General features: G+C 44.7%; 2 protein-coding genes across 3 annotated transcripts; one reads left to right on the top strand and one right to left on the bottom strand.

The window, feature by feature from the left end:
• Positions 1 to 3,831: 3,831 nt before the first annotated feature.
• Positions 3,832 to 14,442, bottom strand: LOC109867957 (B box and SPRY domain-containing protein). The gene is given in 8 exon segments (XM_074933783.1): positions 3,832 to 4,928; positions 4,930 to 5,134; positions 5,277 to 5,401; positions 5,510 to 5,535; positions 11,530 to 11,577; positions 11,580 to 11,762; positions 11,912 to 12,010; positions 12,638 to 14,442. Coding segments are annotated over 8 exon segments (1,389 nt in total). The 5' UTR covers positions 13,031 to 14,442; the 3' UTR covers positions 3,832 to 4,618.
• A 143-nt stretch (positions 14,443 to 14,585) lies between these two features.
• On the top strand, positions 14,586 to 19,350 carry zmynd19 (zinc finger, MYND-type containing 19). 2 transcript variants are annotated; one of them, XM_020457310.2, is made up of 6 exons: positions 14,586 to 14,934; positions 16,007 to 16,066; positions 16,219 to 16,325; positions 16,486 to 16,626; positions 16,935 to 17,115; positions 17,321 to 19,350. In XM_020457310.2, exons 1-6 carry the CDS (start codon positions 14,884 to 14,886, stop codon positions 17,462 to 17,464), a joined length of 684 nt encoding a protein of 227 aa, XP_020312899.1. In that variant the 5' UTR covers positions 14,586 to 14,883; the 3' UTR covers positions 17,465 to 19,350. The 2 variants fall into 2 exon arrangements, with proteins under 2 accessions (XP_020312899.1, XP_031658777.1); XM_031802917.1 differs by having other exon boundaries at positions 14,673 to 14,788.
• Positions 19,351 to 20,363: the final 1,013 nt, after the last annotated feature.

Here is a 20,363-nt window from a genome sequence, read left to right as displayed (position 1 = left end):
AAACAGTGGGTTTGGCAACGAGTATGAAGCGAGGGCCAGCCAATGAGAGCGTACAGGTCGCAGTGGTGGGTAGTATATGGGGCTTTGGTGACAAAACGGATGGCACTGTGATAGACTGCATCGAATTTGTTGAGTGAGTGTGGGAGGCTACTTTGTAAATGACATAGCCGAAGTCGAGGATCGGTAGGATGGTCAGTTTTACGAGGGTATGTTTGGCAGCATGAGTGAAGGATGCTTTGTTGCGAAATAGGAAGCCAATTCTAGATTTAATTTTGGATTGGAGTTGCTTAATGTAAGTCTGGAAGGAGAGTTTAGTCTAACCAGACACCAGGTATTTGTAGTTGTCCACATATTCTAAGTCAGAACCGTCCAGAGTAGTGATTCTGGACGGGCGGGCAGGTGCAGGCAGCGATCGGTAGAAGAGCATGCATTTAGTTCTACTTGCATTTAAGAGCAGTTGGAGGCCACAGAAGGAGAGTTGTATGGCATTGAAGCTTGTCTGGAGGTTAGTTAACACAGTGTCCAAAGAAGGGCCAGAAGTATACCGAATGGTGTCGTCTGTGTAGAGGTGGATCAGAGACTCACCAGCAGCAAGAGCGACATCATTGATGTATACAGAGAAGAGAGTCGGCCCCATAGAGACTGCCAGAGGTCCGGACAACAGGTCCTCCGATTTGACAGACTGAACTCAATCAGAGAAGTAGTTGGTGAACCAGGCGAGGCAATCATTTGAGAAACCAAGGCTGTTGAGTCTGCCGATAAGAATGTGGTGATTGACAGAGTCGAAAGCCTTGGCCAGGTCGATGAATACGGCTGCACAGTGTTGTCTCTTATTGATGGCGGTTATGATATCGTTTAGGACCTTGAGTGTGGCTGAGGTGCACCCATGACCAGCTCTGAAACCAGATTGCATAGCGGAGAAGGTATGGTGGGATTCGAAATGGTCGTTAATCTGTTTGTTAACTTGGCTTTCAAAGACCTTAGAAAGGCAGGGTATGATAGATTTTGGTCTGTAGCAGTTTGCGTCTAGAGTGTCTCCCCCTTTGAAGAGGGGGAAGACCGCGGCTGCTTTCCAATCTTTGGGAATCTCAGACCTCAAAGAGGTTGAACAGGCTAGAAATAGGGGTTGCAACAATTTCGGCAGATAATTTTAGAAAGAGAGTTTCCAGATTGTCTAGTCTGGCTGATTTGTAGGGGTCCAGATTTTTCTGCTCTTTCAGAACATCAGCTATCTGGATTTGGGTGAAGGAGAAATGGGGAGGCTTGGGAGAGTTGCTGTGGGGGGTGCAGGGCTGTTGACCGGGGTAGGGGTAGCCAGGTGGAAAACATGGCCAGCCGTAGAAAAATGCTTCTTGAAATTCTCAATTATCATGGATTTATCGGTGGTGACAGTGTTTCCTAGCCTCAGTGCAGTGGGCAGCTGGGAGAAGGTGCTCTTATTCTCCATGGACTTTACAGTGTCCCAGAACGTTTTTGAGTTTGTGCTACAGGATGCATGGGTCATCTGTGTGTTCACCCGCACCCGCCTGCAATTGACAATAACACATCTGCAACTGCCCAACTTTTGGCTATGTGAAAAGTGAAAATCTGAGGCCGGCACCCGACCCTAACCCGCTAATATAGAAAATGTGCTGTAGGCTACAGTCACTTGGAAAATTCCAGAAAATAATGGCATGGCTCAAGAAGCTTCTGATAGGCTAATTGACGTAATTTGAGTCAATTGGACGTGTACCTGTGGATGTATTTCAAGGCCTACCTTCAAACTCAGTGCCTCTTTGCTTGACATCATGGGAAAATCAATAGAAAACAGTCAGAAAAAATATTGTATACCTCCACAAGTCTGGTTCATCCTTGGGAGCAATTTCCAAACACCTGAAGGTACCACATTCATCTGTTCAAAGAATGGTACACAAGTATAAACACCATGGGACCACACAGCCATCATACCGCTCAGGAAGGAGACTCGTTCTGTCTCCTACAGATGAATATGCTTTGGTGCAAATCAACCCCAGAACAACAGCAAAGGACCTTGTGAAGATGCTGGAGGAAAAAGGTACAAAGATATCTATTTCCACAATAAAACGAGTCCTTTATCGACATAACCTGAAAGGCCGCTCAGCAATGAAGAAGCCAATGCTCCAAAACCGCCATAAAATAGCCAGACTATGGTTTGCAACTGCACATGGGGACAAAGATTGTACTTTTTTGGAGAAATATCCTCTGGTCTGATGAAACAAAAATAGAACTGTTTGTCCATAATGACCATCGTTATGTTTGGAGGGAAAATGGGGAGGCTTGCAAGCCGAAGAACACCATCCCAACCGTGAAGCACGGTTGTAGTAGCATCATGTTGTGGGGGTGCTTTGCTGCAGGAGGGACTGGTGCACTTCACTAACTAGGTGGCATCATGAGGCAGGAAAATTATGTGGATATATTGAAGCAACATCTCAAGACATCAGTCAGGAAGTTAAAGCTTGGTCGCAAATGGACAATGACTCCAAGCATACTTCCAAAGTTGTGGCAAAATGGCTTAAGGACAACAAAGTCAAGGTATTGGAGAGGCCATCACAAAGCCCTGACCTCAATTCTATAGAAAATGTGTGGGCAGAATTGAAAAAGCTTGTGCGAGCAAGGAGGCCTAGAAACCTGATTCAGTTACACCAGCTCTGTCAGTAGGAATGGGCCAAAATTCACATTATTGTGGGAAGCTTGTAGAAGGCTACCCAAATCGTTTGACCCAAGTTAAACAATTTAAAGGCTATGCTACCAAATAGTAATGGAGTGTATGTAAACTTCTGACCCACTGAGAATGTGATGAAAGAAATAAAAGCTGAAATTAATAATTATCTCTACTATTATTCTGACATTTCACATACTTAACATAAAGTGGTGATCCTAACTGACCTAAGACAGGGCATTTTTACTCTGATTAAATGTCAGGAATTGTGAAAAACTGAGTTTAAATGTATTTGGCTAAGGTTTATGTAAACTTCCGACTTCAACTGTATATGTTGCCCTAGATTAGAAGACTAAATAAACCCATGCTCCCCAGAATGTCATAAATGATAGAGTGAATGCTTCAATCTAGTTGACATTGGTAAAGTTCTCTGTCATCTTTGTTTCTTCTAATGAGCAACGACAAATCAATATTTCTCCACAAGTAGAGTTTCACAATCATCACACATAACATAGCCGGAACTGTTGTCCTCTTTTAACATTTCACCAAGCATTACTTTTTGCAGCTTTTCTCTTCTTTAATTCAACTCTGACATTGTCCATTTTGCCTCCATAACTTTTTCTGCCCGTTCCCAATAACATTTGGCGATTGGCGTGTAGGCTATTTGGTGCACATACAGGCACACGCTTTGATCACACCAACAGTGTTACATTTTGGTACACCAGAATTACATTCATTTCCAATGAAACGCTGCATTTGCCATGCAGCATTGCGTTGCAGAGGCAGTTGCGCAGACGGCTTTACAGAAATGGTAGCAGAAGGTGAATGTTGAACTTTTGTTGCATACATATCCTGATGCTGCGTACTACTTTGCGCAATGACACTGACAGTCTCATTGCACAAAATAGTACACAGCATCATCAGGATATATGTATGCAACAAAATTTCAACATTCACCTTCTGCTACCACTTCTGTCAAGCCATCACACCGAACGCACTGCAACTGCCTCTGCAACGCAACCAAAATACAAGCGCTGTCGGTGTGATCGCAGCCTTAAATTTAGGCTACGCACTAATGCCAGATAGCCTAAAATAATTAAATAAAAGCGTAAATGTAGCCTATAGACATAAATTGCACAAGACTTATACATTTATGGATTTTTTGTAAGGTATTGTTTTCTCTTTATTCAACCCTTTAACCGCAGGGATTGCGGGTTACGAGTCAACCTTCGCATCACTATGACACTACATTGCCCCCTGCTGTTCATTTTTAGACTATCTCTTGCATTGAGTTTCATTAATTTCCTTCCCACTGACGGAGGGATGGAAAGTAGGATGTGAGTTTCAATAGAGACATACATTGCATCAGACAATTAACAAATATTTGTATGCGTATGGATCAACCATTCCGTCAGACAGATGTCGGTTTTAAAAGATAGAAAAGGTATCAAACAGTCACTCAACTTACAGTAAATTATCATAACATATAATAACAGAAATATAAATAGCATTCTCCTATATCTAAAATGACTACAGTATGACTCATTAGGACTACTGTATAATTTGATCAAGAGACTCATACAGAAATCTCTACAGATTCATTACTTCAGATTAAAATAAACAAAGAATACATTAGAAATATGTCTCCCATCAAAAAACCTTCTGCATACCTCTTCAATGCAGAGAGACATAGGGGCCTAAATTTGGCCAATTTGATTACATTCAAATAAATTGTGAAGCTTTGATAGTATTCTATTAGTAGGATGTACACATATTATAAGTAATTCAGTATCATTTTATCAGCAGGTGTAATGTCGTACTACTTGTTGTAAGCATTAATGAGCCCTTTCACTGTTATATTATCAACTCATATGATATGCCTTATGAAAGTGTTACCCGTAATTCTATATCATTGACACTTCAGTTACAGTACTTCAGAGGTCAGTGCAGTATGCTGACACTGCGGTCAGCCACAGCAAATGCTGGCAGCAGCGGGCCACTAAAGGCGTGTCTGACCGAGTGCAACACAGCACTGGAGTCTGGGTCATAAAATATCAGGGTCTGACTAGGCCAGTCCAGGAGTAGCCCTAGACTCTTGGGCTTGTGGACCACATGCAGGGGTGTGTTCTTCCCCGCATGGCAGAAGGAGAAGTCCCCATTGTATTTGGAGAGCACCCAGGACTGGATGTTGTAGCCCAGGCGGGAGTCGTTGCCCGAGCCCTTGCGCCCCATGCTGGAGTAGCATACCCCCACCCATGTCAATCACCCAGCTGTGGGTGCCGGAGGAGATGGCCAGGGTGCCCAGCGCATTGGGCCAGCAGTCGAAGCGCACTGGGTTGTAGGGCGGGGACTGGCATGACCACTTAGGCAGGAAGGTCAGAGTGCAAAGGTCTTCTGAGAGGGAAAGTGCGGAGCTGACAGTGCACTCGTCAAATGTCAGATTTGCTGAACCATAAGCTTAAGAGAGAGAGGGAAGAGAAGAGTGTATTTTTATTCAGAATTAATTAAGCACTTATAGCCAGTTGTTCAGACACTAACTACAACTATTTGAAACTACTGTATCCTGAACTAGAAGTTGCCCTGGCCTGTATCATGTTACCAGTTGGTCACAGCAGTATGGCGCTGGCCCACAGGCCCCTCATGAGTTTGCTGTCACTACAGCTGGCGTTCAGGTTGAGATGGTCGGTGTCATGAGGCTCACCCACCCCCTCTGCCTCCTCAAACCTGATACACACACAAACGAGGCAAGTCATGTAAATCTGGATAATGAACAACGTGGGTTTGCTTCACCAAGTGGTTGAGCAAATATACATGTCAAAACAGAATATTTACCTCTCAGCTATTTCCTGGCCAGAGGTCTGAAACACAAGAGAGCGTCAACGATGATTTACAGCAATCAAGTGTATCATTATTATCATCATCATTTGCACCACCATCACCACCTATTTTTTCATCCTTCTTTCTTCCACATCTATACACTTCCACGTCCCACCCTCTATAGTTGTTCTAAATCATTTATATACACACTAGAATGCTGATGCTATGTATTAGGATGCTGTGAAGCCACTGGTCAGCCATTTTGGTACTCCCCAGTAAGAGCAGTTCTCCAAAGGAATGTATGGAATATAATGTAAAAGTATGCTTTAAAGGGGCAATCTGCAGTAGCTACATTCATTTTTGGACTTATAAATTAATGATTTGTACCCATTGATTCTTGAAGAATATAACTTAAATGCCTCATGAGCTTACTTCAACTGTCGTACCTCATCAGTACCCAAAATATAAGCTTGTTTTACTCCAATGTTTGCCAACAAAGTGAATGTAAACAAACATGGTATAGCCGCAAATCATAGTTAAAACTATAATTTTTATATAATTGACTTTTAGTCCTTGCATCCATAGCTCGGTCAATGAATTTGAGAATGGTTACATTTCTCCAGCCCCATACCTCAGCTTCTTAGCGAAACAGTGGCAGAGAGATTGAGCACCCCCTATCAGTCATCGAGTGTTTATTTTATTTATTTATTTTATTTCACTTCACCTTTATTTAACCAGGTTGAGAACAAGTTCTCATTTACAACTGCGACCTGGCCAAGATAAAGCATAGCAATGCGACACAAACAACAACAGACTTACAAATGGAATAAACAAACATGCAGTCAATAATACAATAGAAAAAGTCTATATACATTGTGTGAAAATGAGGTAGGATAAGGGAGGTTAGGCAAATAAATAGGCCATAGTGGTGAAATAATTACAATATATGTCACGTTCTGACCTTTATTTCCTTTTTTTTGTCTTTATTTAGTATGGTCAGGGCGTGATTTGGGGTGGGCAGTCTGTTTGTTTTTCTATGTTTGGTTTCTGTTTCGGCCTAGTATGGTTCTCAATCAGAGGCAGGTGTCGTTAGTTGTCTCTGATTGAGAATCATACTTAGGTAGCCTGGGTTTCACTGTTGGTTTGTGGGTGTTTGTTTCCGTGTGTGTGTTTGTCGCCACACGGTACTGTTTCGGGTTTTGTAGATTTCACGTTATCATTTATTGTTTTTGTTCGAATGTTCATTTGTCTTTATTAAAAACATTATGGACACTTACCATGTTGCGCTTTGGTCCACCTCTCCTTCTTCCTAAGACAAGCGTTACAGAAACACCCACCAACCAAGGACCAAGCAGCGTGGTAACAGGCAGCAGCAGCAGCAGCAGCAGCAGGAGAGGCAGAGATACCTGGAGAACTGGACTTGGGAGGAGATTCTGGATGGTAAAGGACCCTGGGAACAGCCAGTGGAATATCGCCACCCCAAAGCAGAGCTGGAGGCAGTGAAAGCAGAGAGGCGGCATTATGAGGAGCTAGCACGGCAGCGCGGCTGGAAGCCCGGTGCGGTACATTCCAGCTCCTCGTATCGGCCGGGCTAGAGTGGACATCAAGCCAGGTGCCATGAAACCGGCTCTACGCATCTGGTCTCCAGTGCATCTCCTCGGGCCGGCATACATGGCACCAGCTTTATGCGTGGTGTCCCCGGTTCACCAGCACAGCCCAGTGCGGGCTATTCCAGGCCTCACTGGCCTGGCTACCGGGAGCATTCAACCAGGTAAGGTTGGGCAGGCTCGGTGCTCAAGAGCTCCAGTGCGCCTGCATGGTCCGGTCTATCCAGTGCCGCCAGAGCCTTCCCCCTGTCCTGAGCCGCCAGAGTCTCCCGTCTGTCCTGAGCCGCCAGAGTCTCCCGTCTGTCCTGAGCCGCCAGAGTCTCCCGTCTGTCCTGAGCCGCCAGAGTCTCCCGTCTGTCCTGAGCCACCAGAGTCTCCCGTCTGTCCTGAGCCGCCAGAGTCTCCCGTCTGTCCTGAGCCGCCAGAGTCTCCCGTCTGTCCTGAGCCGCCAGAGTCTCCCGTCTGTCCTGAGCTGCCAGAGTCTCCCGTCTGTCCTGAGCCGCCAGAGTCTCCCGTCTGTCCTGAGCCGCCAGAGTCTCCTGTCTGTCCTGAGCCGCCAGAGTCTCCCGTCTGTCCTGAGCCGCCAGAGTCTCCCGTCTGTCCTGAGTCGCCAGAGCCGCCAGTCAGCCAGGAGCCGCCAGTCAGCCAGGAGCCGCCAGAGTCGTCAGTCAGCCAGGAGCATTAAACATTATGGACACTTACCATGCTGCGCTTTGGTCCTCCTCTCCTTCTTCCCAAGACAACCGTTACAATATAGCAATTAAACACCGGAGTGATAGATGTGCAGAAGATGAGTGTGCAAGTAGAGATACTGGGGTGCAAAGGAGCAAAATAAAAATAAAAAATAACAGTATGGGGGATGAGGTAGTTGGATGGGCTATTTATAGATGGGCTAAGTACAGGTGCAGTGATGTGTGAGCTGTTCTGACAGCTGGTGATTAAAGTTGAGGGAGATATGAGTCTCCAGCTTCAGTGATTTTTGCAGTTAGTTCCAGTCATTGGCAGCAGAGAACTGGAAGGAAAGGTGGCCAAAGAGAAATGGGCTTTTTTGGGTGACCAGTGAGATATACTTGCTGGAGCGAGTGCTACTGGTGGGTGCTGCTATGGTGACCAGTGAGCTGAGATAAGACTGGGCTTTACCTAGCAAACTTATAGATGACCTGGAGCCAGTGGGTTTGGCGACGAATATGAAGCGAGGGCCAGCCAACAAGAGCATACAGGTCGCAGTGGTGGGTAGTATATGGGGCGTTGGTGACAAAACGGATGACACTGTGATAGACTGCATCCAATTTGCTGAGTAGAGTGTTGAAGGCTATTTTGTAAATGACATCGCCGAAGTCAAGGATCGGTAGAGTGGTCAGTTTTACGAGGGTATGTTTGGCAGCATGAGTGAAGGATAATTTATTGTGAAATAGGAAGCCGATTCTAAATTTAATTTTGGATTGGAGATGCTTAATGTGAGACTGGAAGGAGAGTTTACAGTCTAACCAGACATCTAGGTATTTGTGGTCCACATATTCTAAGTCAGAACCGTCCAGAGTAGTGATGCTGGACGGGCGGGCAGATGCAGGCAGCGATCGGTAGAAGAGCATGCATTTAGTTTTACTTGCATTTAAGAGCAGTTGGAGGCCACAGAAGGAGAGTTGTAATGGCATTGAAGCTCATCTGGAGATTAGTTAACACAGTGTCCAAAGAAGGGACAGAAGTATACAAAATCGTGTCGTCTGTGTAGAGGTGGATCAGATAATCACCAGCAGCAAGAGCGTCATCATTGATGTATACAGAGAAGAGAGTCGGCCCGAAAATTGAACCCTGTGGCACCCCCATAGAGACTGCCAGAGGTCCGGACAACAGGCCCTTCGATTTGACACACTGAACTCTGTCTGAGAAGTAGTTGGTGAACCAGGCGAGGCAGTCATTTGAGAAACCAAGGCTGTTGAGTCTGCCGATAAGAATGTAGTGATTGACAGATTCGAAAGCCTTGGCCAGGTCGATGAATACAGCTGTACAGTATTGTCTCTTATCGATGGCGGTTATGATGTCGTTTAGAACCTTGAGCGTGGCTGAGGTGCACCCATGACCAGCTCTGAAACCAGATTGCATAGTGGAGAAGGTACGGTGGGATTCGAAATGGTCGTTAATCTGTTTGTTAACTTGGCTTTCAAAGACCTTAGAAAGGCAGGGTAGGACAGATTTTGGTCTGTAGCAGTTTGCATCTTGAGTGTCTCCCCCTTTGAAGAGGGGGAAGACCGCAGCTGCTTTCCAATCTTTGGGAATCTCAGATGATACGAAAGAGGTTGAACAGGCTAGTAATAGGGGTTGCAACAATTTCTGTTAGAAAATTCTGTTAGAAAAAGCTAGCCTTTGCTTCCCTATCTGCCTGTTCCTAACTGCCTAACATGCATTGGTTCCTAACTTCCCTGAAAAGTTGCATATCACGGAGGCTATTCGATACTAATGCAGTACGCCACAGGATGTTTTTGTGCTGGTCAAGGGCAGTCAGGTGTGGAGTGAACCATGGGCTATATCTGTTCCTGGTTCTATATTTTTCAATGGGGCATGCTTATTTAAGATGGTGAGGAAAGCACTTTTAAAGAATAACCAGGCATCCTCTACTGTCGGAATGAGGTCAATATCCTTCCAGGATACCCAGGCCAGGTTGATTAGAAAAACCTGCTCGTGGCCTCCCGGGTGGCGCAGTGGTCTAAAGCACTGCATTGCATTGCTAGCTGTGCCACCAGAGACTCTGGGTTCGAGCCCAGGCTCTGTCGCAGCGGCCGCAACCCGGGAGGACCATGGGGCGATGCACAATTGGCCTAGCGTCGTCCGGATTAGGTAGGGTTTGGCCTGTAGTGATATCCTTGTCTCATCGTGCAATAGCGACTCCTGTGGCGGGCCGAGCGCAGTGCACGCTGACCTGGTCGCTAGGTGTACAGTGTTTCCTCCGACACATTGGTGCGGCTGGCTTCCTGGTTGGATGCGTGCTGTGTTAAGAAGCAGTGCGGCTTAGTTGGGTTGTGTTTCGGGGGACGCATGACTCTCGACCTTCGTCTCTCCCGAGCCTGTACGGGAGTTGTACTACTAACAATTGGATCCCACGAAATTGGGGAGAAAAAGGACTTTTTAAAAGACTGCTCTCTGAAGTGTTTTAGGGAGTGTTTGACAGATGAGGGGTGATGAGCATTTGACCTATTACGGACACAGGCAATGAGGCAGTGATCGCTGAGATCTGGTTGAAGACAGCAGAGGTGTAGTTGGAGGACAGGTTGGTTAGGATGATATCTATGAGGGTGCCCGTGTTTACGGATTTGGGGTTGTACCTGGTAGGTTCATTGATAATTTGTGTGAGATTGAGGTCATCAAGTTTAGATTGTAGGATGGCCGGGGTGTTAAGCATGTCCCAGTTTAGGTCACCTAACAGCACGAGCTCTGAAGATAGATGGGGGGCAATCAATTCACATATGGTGTCCAGGGCACAGCTGGGGGCAGAAGGTGGTCTATAGCAAGCGGCAACAGTGAGAGACTTGTTTCTGGAAAGGTGGATTTTTTAAAGTAGATGCTCAAATTGTTTGGGCACAGACCTGGATAGTAAGACAGAACTCTGAAGGCTAACTCCGCCCCCTTTGGCAGTTCTATCTTGTCGAAAAATGTTATAGTTAGGGATGGAAATTCCAGGGTTTTTAGTAGTCTTCCTAAGCCAGGATTCAGGGTTGGCAGAGTGTGCTGAATAAAATAAATTTAGGGAGGAGGCTTCTAATGTTAACATGCATGAAATCAAGGCTTTTATGGTTACAGAAGTCAACAAATTAGAGCGCCTGGGGAATGGAAGTGGAGCTAGGCACTGCAGGGCCTGGATTAACCTCTACATCACCAGAGGAACAGAGGAGGAGTAGGATAAGGGTACGACTAAAGGCTATAAGAACTGGTCGTCTAGTACGTTCGGAACAGAGAGTAAAAGGACCAGGTTTCTGGGCACGGTAGAATAGATTCAAGGCATAGTGTACAGACAAAGATATGGTAGGATGTGAATACAATGGAGGTAAACCTATGTATTGAGTGAAGATGAGAGAGATATTGTCTCTAGAAACATCATTTAAACCAGGTGAGGTCACTGCATGTGTGGTAGGTGGAACTAAAGAGTTAGCTAAGGCATATTGAGCAGGGCTAGAGGCTCTACACTGAAATAAGGCAATAATTACTAATCAAAACAGCAATGGACAAGGCATATTGACATTTGGGAGAGGCATGCGTGGCCGAGTGATCAATTGGGTCCAGTGAGTAGCTGGACGAGCTGGAGACACGGCGATTCAGACAGCTAGCAGAAGTGCCTTAGAGGGACGTCGCAACGGAAGGAGTCAGTTGTAGCCCCAGTGTATATATAAATCATTGGTCTCTCCCTCCCTACCTGTACCCATCTCCCTTACTCACTGCCAGCTGTATGTCCGGTGTGTTTGTGAGGGTGTGCACCAGACGTGTGCAGCATAGTGTGTGAGCATAGCCAGGGCCTGGCCCCAGTGGGCTCTCTGGGTGAGAAGGCACTGCTCCACCCTCTCCTCCTCCCTCTGCACCGCTTCCAGCAGCCGCTGTTCCTCCTCCTCCACCGCCTCCCTCACCACACTGACCTGGGCCACCACTTGCTCCCGAGCCCCGCTCGCCTCTACCTGCATGGACACACAGCAGAGGGCATAGGGAACATAGCAAAAATATTTTTATGGAATCCATTAGATATCTGTATGTAGAGCTTGCGATTCCAAAGCTGTATGAAGTATAAGCACATAAGGGACAGTGTCAGTGTCACAGGGCTGCTCACCTGCAGTGTCCGCTCTTTGGCAGTCAGGGTCTGGTTGATAAAGCGCTCCATGCGCTGGGCCTGCAGCTGCATTTTCTCACATATGTTAACCAGTTGGTTCTGTTCAGGACAACACACACACACACACATTCAGTGACTGGCATAAAACGAGACTGGTGTTGGACTTGAAAACCACAGAGCTGATCAGGTACATTCTCAAAAGCATGGACCCACTATCCTGATAAGCTTATTCCTGTAGTGCTGAACTGCCATCACCAACATGTCATTGTGTATCCTGAAATAGAAAATAATTTAGAAGAGCACTGATGATAATTGATGCTGCCTCTTCCCAACAGCTTGAAACTCTTGTCTCCTCACACCCCATGACACATCAACAGGGGAAACTCCTCAGTCTGGTTTGGGATAAGTGTGGCACACCCTACACACCCACCAGGCATGTGAACACACACTTTCAAAAGATAAACCAGCTGACCCTTTGTACTGTCGTACCCCAGGTAACCAAAGGTATACTCAGTTTGCCTGTTGCATTCTCACTCCTACCTCTAGGTAAACAAAGTCTCCTGGCCCCATTCACTGTGACCAAGGTCCATATGACGCACAATATGCAGCTTAAATGTAACTGCTCAGAAAGGACATGGTGTTATTAATAGATGGTATATTCTAATGGTATTACTACAAGAGACTACATCTGGATAATATGATTTCGGGAAAAGTCTGGGCTCTCACCCTAACGCCTGTCACTCTGCTGACCAGGGGTGTCACTGTGTGGCTCTGGCAGGATCCCGCTATGGTGCAGAGCAAGCATATACATTTCTGCTCGGAGCTGCAGAACCAGTCCAGGTCTGATTCATGTTCCATGCAAAGTTCCGATTCACCTGAGAATTTTCCGGATTCTGATTCGGAGGTGGTCACCACTGATGTAGCGGCAGCCTTTCTAGACAACCTGGAGACGACTTTAGCTGACAGAGTTTCATGTTGGTGTACATCCAAGGAGAAGAAAATCGGCTGTTGTAAATCCATATTAAAGTCTCCCGAACTTTCTCGAACTTCCACTCCAGTGTCTGGGTCGTCTCGCAAAGACACAGGTGTCAAACCACATGATTCTGGCTCCGCGCTCATGGCACGTCAAATAACCTACTAGGCTAATAGCAATAGAACGCGACAGGTGGCTTCAGTAGCCAATCTACTGCAGTTATAACACAGGTGTATCAAGGTATGAACACGGAAGTAACACGTACACTAGAGCTGAAAAGCAAGTTTAGCAACAACTGCAACAACCGGGCAGTATCAATGAAAAAAACCCTACATTATCTTTTAGCTTCACATATATTATAGTTTAGTATAGGCTATATATTTGAATATTATATAATTCAATAAACAAAATAAGCCTACATTTAGCGTCCTGGAATGGTATAGGCTAGGCCTACATTTCAATTATGAAAATTTATTTTGAGACTCTTGTGCCGCGTTCAAAACAACTGGGAACTCGGATAAATACGACTGGGAAAAATCGATTTGAACCGTCATCCAACTCGGAATTACAATTTGGGAACTCGGGCCTCTTTCTAGAGTCCCGATTATCTGACCTGAAGATCACTGGCGTCACGATTTGACCTCGTATTTTTCCGAGTTCCCAATGGTCTTGTAAGTGGCAACATGACCGAGTTTATGACTTGCAAATCTGAATTGGATGACCATTCAAAGTCCGTGCTTCATTTTTTCCGAGTTCCCATTTATCTTGAACGCACTGAAGTTGGAGATTCCCGAGTTCCCAGTTGTTTTAAAACACAGCAATACGCACATGACTGATTATACTAGGGGTCGTTCACTTCATGTCTGAAACTCTGATAGGACTGCCTGGAGTTTCTGATTTGGGAAGTATCCGAATAAACCATTAGGAAGCTCTATGCAAATAATTTACCTTCATTTTAGCTCGGAGGTTCCGAGTTTCCAACTTGATTTCAACGTGGCATTTGAACGTTTTATAAAATAAATGGCTTACTGTAAACCCCACAGTAAACGTGTAGGCTAATCTTGGTTTCTAGTCTATGCCTAGTACTTTTGGCCATTTTAATAAGGCCTAAATAAACATAATATCAAATGTATTTAAAGTGCAATTTCAGAGATACATTTCCATTGATGGAAATAAAATGCACAAAAAGGGACAAATAAGGTGGACTAAATAAGGGGTTCTCCTCAGGGACTCCCAGACATTTTAACTATTCCACAACTTGCACACCAGTTTTAAATTGTCAACAAAACATCAAACCCTTGACTATGTGAACCAGGTTCTTTAGTTCAGGGCTACAATACAATTGCGAAATGTCTAGGTTTGAGAACCACTGGACTAAATAACGCAGAAGACTAGAATCAGAGTGTAGAAATCTACTCTGAATCGAATAGCTAGGCCTACTCTAAATCTACTCGGAATCGGACAGGGATTACAATCACATAAAACACGGCATAAAACAAGGCTTCTTTCCATCCATGGGCTACTCCTGCCTGACACCCGGCAATCCTACCGTTTCTGTTTTCGCGCTAAAATGACAGCTCACTGTCGGAAAACACAGGAACAAGCAATAGAAACGTGATGGCGTCAGGAGAGAAATGGGTGGTGCTCAAAATAAATCCCCGTCTTTGATTGGAGAATCGGATAGGACAATAGATTAAGAACACAAAATATGTAACGCTTTTTTGGATTGGATTGAAGCTTTTCAAAGCTGTATTCTCAGTGGTTGAAAAATGTTTAGCTTCTTCGAACCCTCCCACAAATCTTGCCTGGCTTTCTTCTACGCCAGCCGTGTGTCACGGAGGTTTGTTAGCCGGTGGGGAGGACCAAATTCGGACATCGATTGACCCTATTTAACCAAACTGGCAGTAAGTCGGGTCTGGGGGGTCGCCCTGACGACTTTTACTCGAGTAGATCGCCTCACCTGTTCTTATATTTCGCCCCTTGATCGACCGCTCTTCCAATGTCGGATTTCAAGCTCGGGATTGTTCGACTTGGCCGTGTGGCCGGGAAGGTGAGCTGGATCCGGGGGCTGCCATGTGTGCGACAAGAAGGGAGGGGATCACAAAAGTGCTTACAAAATGGCTCGTTGAGATAGGCGATGGCTGGCATCGAATATGTTTTAATATGGAAAACAGACAGACATAAGTCGTGGATCTTTTTAGAATTCTAGGTGGTCTAATATAAATGTTTCGCTGGATTCGTCTTCTCTCGAAGCCGCCCAGAACAACCTATTAATTAGCTAGCCATGCTGAAGCTAGCCACATTTAACCGACGTTCGTAGCTAACTAGCTAATTTATGGACGCAACGATGGTATGGGTCAATGTTAAAAAAGTAAAACATATCCTGGCCTCCAAATGCACACTTCACAAACGGTCAAGAAAATTGTAATGTAGCTAACTGGCGACACTGGCTAGCGAAGTAGTAGGAAGCCATTGCCACGCTCTACCAGGAACACCGGCATGACAGCTCTCAAGTAACGTTTGTTACCTTTTGTGTTTTAGCTAACTACGGTATTATTATTGTTTAAACAGTCTTATTGTTTTGTCTTTACATTTGAAGGCTGTCAAACTTCGTCTATGTTCCATTATTATTGACATGTAACTGACGTTACTCCTAGCTAGTGTTTTGTGTAGGCTAGCTACCGTCAAACAGTTTTTACCAGACGAATTTGAACAGTGACTTTAATATTTGTGTCCTCTTGTTTTTAGCTAGGACAGTTGGTAAACATTGAAATGTCACTTGTAGAAATGAGAACCACTTGGACATATCACGTGTAATGGAGTGACCCCCTGGAACATTAATCCATCTAGAGACCATATATATAATAGTCCATCAACACTTTTGCTTTTGCGTGCCAGTCAGTGTGATCGATAGCTATGTTTCCTCAAAATGCTTCTGTGTTTAAATGATTGCTAACATACTCAAAGCAAATGTAACTTGACTCAGTCTTGATTATACCATCACATGTGTTAGGTCATCTCACACACCTCATTGTTGTAATCTTGCCCCATTGTTTTTAATCCCACACAATAATAGTGTAAAGCCACATTACATGTGGCAATAACTGTCCATTATTTTGCAGACAAAGTACACACTGATTGATGAACAGGACATACCATTGGTGGAGAACTATGCTTTTGAGGTAAGAGGGTGAGGATTTATGTGGAGGTTTTGTGCGAGGGTCGTTATAATCAGACCATTCCCACGCTATCCTGGCCCTGGTTAATAACAACTGGACTTGTCTTGACTATGAGGCCTGGGATAAATAAATCAATGTTACACCATATTTTTCAGGCACGCATGGAGGTAGATGCAGATGGCAATGGGGCAAAGATCTTTGCTTATGCCTTCGACATTGGCAAAGGGCGTTGGGCTGGCAGGCCACTGCACGAGCTGCTCTGGTGAGTTGGTGTCCCATCCCCAAAATCTGCAACTAAATACATCCTCATAGTCTGTCGGTTAGGGCAGCTTTTTGCCTTTATCTAACAAACTGCATGCTTCATATTCAGTGTGATGCTGGCAGACCGGTTGAGTCATAAGACGATTTGAATGTTTATCCAGGGAGAAACACAGAGGAGGCATCGCTCCCAGCTTCCAAGTAGTCCACATAAACTCTGTTACAGTGGATAACCGTCTGGACAACCTGCGACTGGTCCCCCTGGGCTGGAGCCCTAAATCAGAGGAGATCTCCAGCAAGCAAAGGTATTACAGCTGTGCACTTCTCCACTACAATTACTAGAGCTACATTCTGCTCTCCTAGCATTCATCACTTCTCCACTACAATTACTAAAGCTACATTCTGCTCTCCTAGCATTCATCACTTCTCCACTACAATTACTAAAGCTACATTCTGCTCTCCTAGCATTCATCACTTCTTTACTGAGGAAAAGACAACATAATATTGAGAGAATACAATGTTATTCAGACTTGTCCTGGTATTACTTGTCCATTTAAATGTTTCACTTGTCAGAACATAACTTTGAACGGGTCTTTTTTTTCTATCCCTGTAGAGAGCAGTCTTTGTACTGGCTGGCCATCCAGCAGGTACCAGCTGACCCCGTAGAGGAGCAGTACCTGGAGCTCAGTCGTACCCGCTACTACAATGCTAACGGAGAGCTGGTGGAGGAGGAGGAGTGCTCCTGTACTTACTACGAGTGTCACTACCCACCCTGCTCGCTCATCGAGAGGAGAGTATGTACTGCTACCCATATATTCTGCTTTCTTCTGTTATTTTCACTCTATATTCTCACTCTTGGGGAGTGCTGAAGTACATGGCTTTGAGGATATTTGTGATCAGAGGCTGACATAGATTATTTTTGCTATTTTGAGGTGTTTAATATAAGTCTCAGTACAGTGTCTTTCTACCAGTTTGACTTTGTATTCCATCTGCCCACAGCTTAGAGAGTTCAACATCTGTGGTCGCTGTCAGGTGGCTCGCTACTGTGGCTCCCAATGCCAGCAGAGGGACTGGCCCGCCCACAAGAAGCAGTGTCGTGAGCGCAAGAGGGTCCTAGCCCTAGAGTCTGAACCTGAGCGATGATCTCTGAATCAATCACCAGAATAGGGGAATGGGGGGGGTGGAAATGAAGTGCAAGAGGGGGGGGGAAATCTGCTGACAGAGATGAATGACAGAGGACAATGGTTGGTTGAAAGGGTGGGAAGATTAAAAAAAAAAAAAAAAAAAACTACAACCAGTTCACAGAACTACAAATCTCCATAACTTGCTTTTTTTGGAGAGGGAGGTCCTCCTGGAGCTCTACCTGCTGCTATGAATTTGTATGTTTGAGTAAGAAGAGGTCACATGGATGAAACTGGCTGTGCTTCTTTTGAACTACAATTGATTACAGTTGTCATCAGCTTTCTCCTTACTCCCACCCACCAACCAGTAATGCCGTGTGTACATGGATATAGGGATGACAGTGCCTGCTGTTCACCTGGTACAATGGACATGGACCTTTTCACTGTACTACTACTCCCTCTTGGACCTTTGGTGCACATACTCAAGACACCTTCCTGTCATGCTCCAATACCAACATAAAATGGATAGATTTTCCATGCTGTTTCACGCTAGCAGTATTGTGTGTGCTGCCATTATGGACTGAAGGATATAGATGAAGTGTTGAACATTGGGAGGGGGTTATTTTGTTATGTGTATTATTATTATTATTATTATTATTATTATTTGATGGTGGGAAGGGGTTAGTGATTTTTGGACTTGATCACATTGTTACTTTCCTGTGTTGAACATCCCTGAATGAATCTCTCGATGCGATCTGTTCGGTTTCCCTTCCAGACCCTCACACCCAGTCCCTGTCGCTAATGTTTGAGGGATGTCCTGGGAACAACTTAAACCCAGGTTGGCCATTGGACAGGCTACGTTGGGATTGTATGAAATGGCCCGAATGAATATGTTTTGTTTTCTACACATCAGTCATTAAAAAGATCTGTTCTATGTCCAAGTGATCGTAGTTGAAATAATACATTTTCCAGATCACCACCTCAGTGTACAATTCATGCATACCTGCTCAAAGTTTGTCTTCCTGTAACCTCGCTCCCATGCTATTCCACACAGTGAATATAAGCCTGGTACATCAATGATTCAACGTGGGCTTTTAGTGGTAGTGACCATAGCATTTTATGGGGGTGAATTTACTGAGTAAAGTATTTGTAGCTTAATTTTAGCTAGTCGTGTGACTGCTTGGGGTGTGCTGGCATACAGGGTAGAAATAGGGGAAGGTGTTGTGGGAGATGATTGGTAAATTAACCCAATGCGTATGCGCTGGGAGTTTCTCTTGGTTTTTCTGTGTTGGCTGGAGAAGTTTGAACCGTTGGTCTACCAGGCTCTTCGCGCATTTGGGCAGAAGTGTTGGAATGAGATTTAGGTGCTTTCAAGACAACTGGGAATTCAGAAATAACCCAGGTCAAATCATGACGTTGGGGATCTTTAGGTCGGAAAGTCTGAGCTCGAGAAAGATACCAGCTTACGACTTGGAATTCTGACTTCAATGACCATTAAAAATGACTTTCCCAGTCGGAGCTATTTTATTTTTTTGTCTTGAATGCACTGAAGTCGGAAGTCTGAGATTTCCCAGTTGTTTTGAATATGGCATTAGTCTTCCTGTTTTCTTTTAGTTGATGAATCTTGACTAACATTCACAGATCTAGCATGTAACAAGCAGACAGATGTAATACATGCAACACATTGATTGTTAGTTATGTATGTAGACCGGTTCATAACACTGCACTGAGTTGTTTTAACATACCCCACTTATCTTTTTTTTAGAGGAAGGGAGAGTTTGGACCATTGGGTGTCTTTAAAAAAAAAAGGTTTAAATGGTAAAGGAAAAAGCATGAATCAGAATAAAGACTAAAGTTGGGGATAACTGTAAAATGAAATAAAATGTTTCACATTGATGTATGACCCTTGTGGGAATTTAAGGGACCCTCTTGGAATGTCACCACTAAAATGTCTGTTTTTCACATACCTATGATTTATGATGTTGGTTCATTTAGATACAGAGCATTCGGAAAGTATTCAGACCCCTTGACTTTTTCCACATTTTGTTACGCTACAGCCTTATTCTAAAATGTATTAAATATTTTTGCTCCTCATCAATCTACACACAATACCCCATAATGACAAAATGAAAACAGGTTTTTGGAAATGTTTGCAAATGTATTAAAAATAAAAACAGAAATACCTTATTTACATAAGTATTCAGACCCTTTGCTATGAGACTTGAAATTGAGCTCAGGTGCACCCTGTTTCCATTGATCATCGTTGAGATGTTTCTACAACTTGATTGGAGTCCACCTGTGGTAAATTCAATTGATTGGATGTGATTTGGAAAGGAACACAACTGTCTATGTGCATGTCAGAGCAAAAACCAAGCTATGGGGTCAAAGGAATTGTCCATAGAGCGCCGCGATAGGATTGTGTCGAGGCACAGATCTGGGGAAGACTATCAAAAAATGTCTGCTGCATTGAAGGTCCCCAAGAACACAGTGGCCTCCATCATTCTTAAATGGAGGAAGTTTGGCACCACCAAGACTTCCTAGAGCTGGCCAAACTGAGCAATCGGGGGAGAAGAGCCTTGGTCATGGAGGTGGCCAAGAACACAATGGTCACTCTGACGGCTCCAGAGTTCCTCTGTGGAGATGGGAGAACCTTCCAGAAGGACAACCATCTATGCAGCACTCCACCAATAAGGCCTTTATGGTAGAGTGGCCAGATGGAAGCCAATCCTCAGTAAAAGGCACATGACAGCCTGCTTGGTGTTTGCCAAAAGGCACCTAAAGGACTCAGACCATGAGAAACATAATTCTCTGGTTTGATGAAACTAAGATTGAACTCTTTGGCCTGAATGCCAAGTGCTACATCTGGAGGAAACCTGGCACCACCCCTACGGTGAAGCATGGTGGTGCAACAGTTTTTCAGC

Source organism: Oncorhynchus kisutch, linkage group LG23 (genome assembly GCF_002021735.2).
Source record: "Oncorhynchus kisutch isolate 150728-3 linkage group LG23, Okis_V2, whole genome shotgun sequence".
NCBI classification, from domain to species: Eukaryota; Metazoa; Chordata; class Actinopteri; order Salmoniformes; family Salmonidae; genus Oncorhynchus; species Oncorhynchus kisutch.
This window is presented reverse-complemented; position numbering and strand designations above follow the sequence as displayed.

Coding starts and splice junctions, on each gene's coding strand:
- zmynd19 (XM_020457310.2), top strand. CDS start 14,884: ATGTCGGATTTCAAGCTCGGGATTGTTCGACTTGGCCGTGTGGCCGGG. Junction 14,935..16,006: donor TTGGCCGTGTGGCCGGGAAG/GTGAGCTGGATC, acceptor ATTATTTTGCAG/ACAAAGTACACACTGATTGA. Junction 17,116..17,320: donor GCTCGCTCATCGAGAGGAGA/GTATGTACTGCT, acceptor ATCTGCCCACAG/CTTAGAGAGTTCAACATCTG.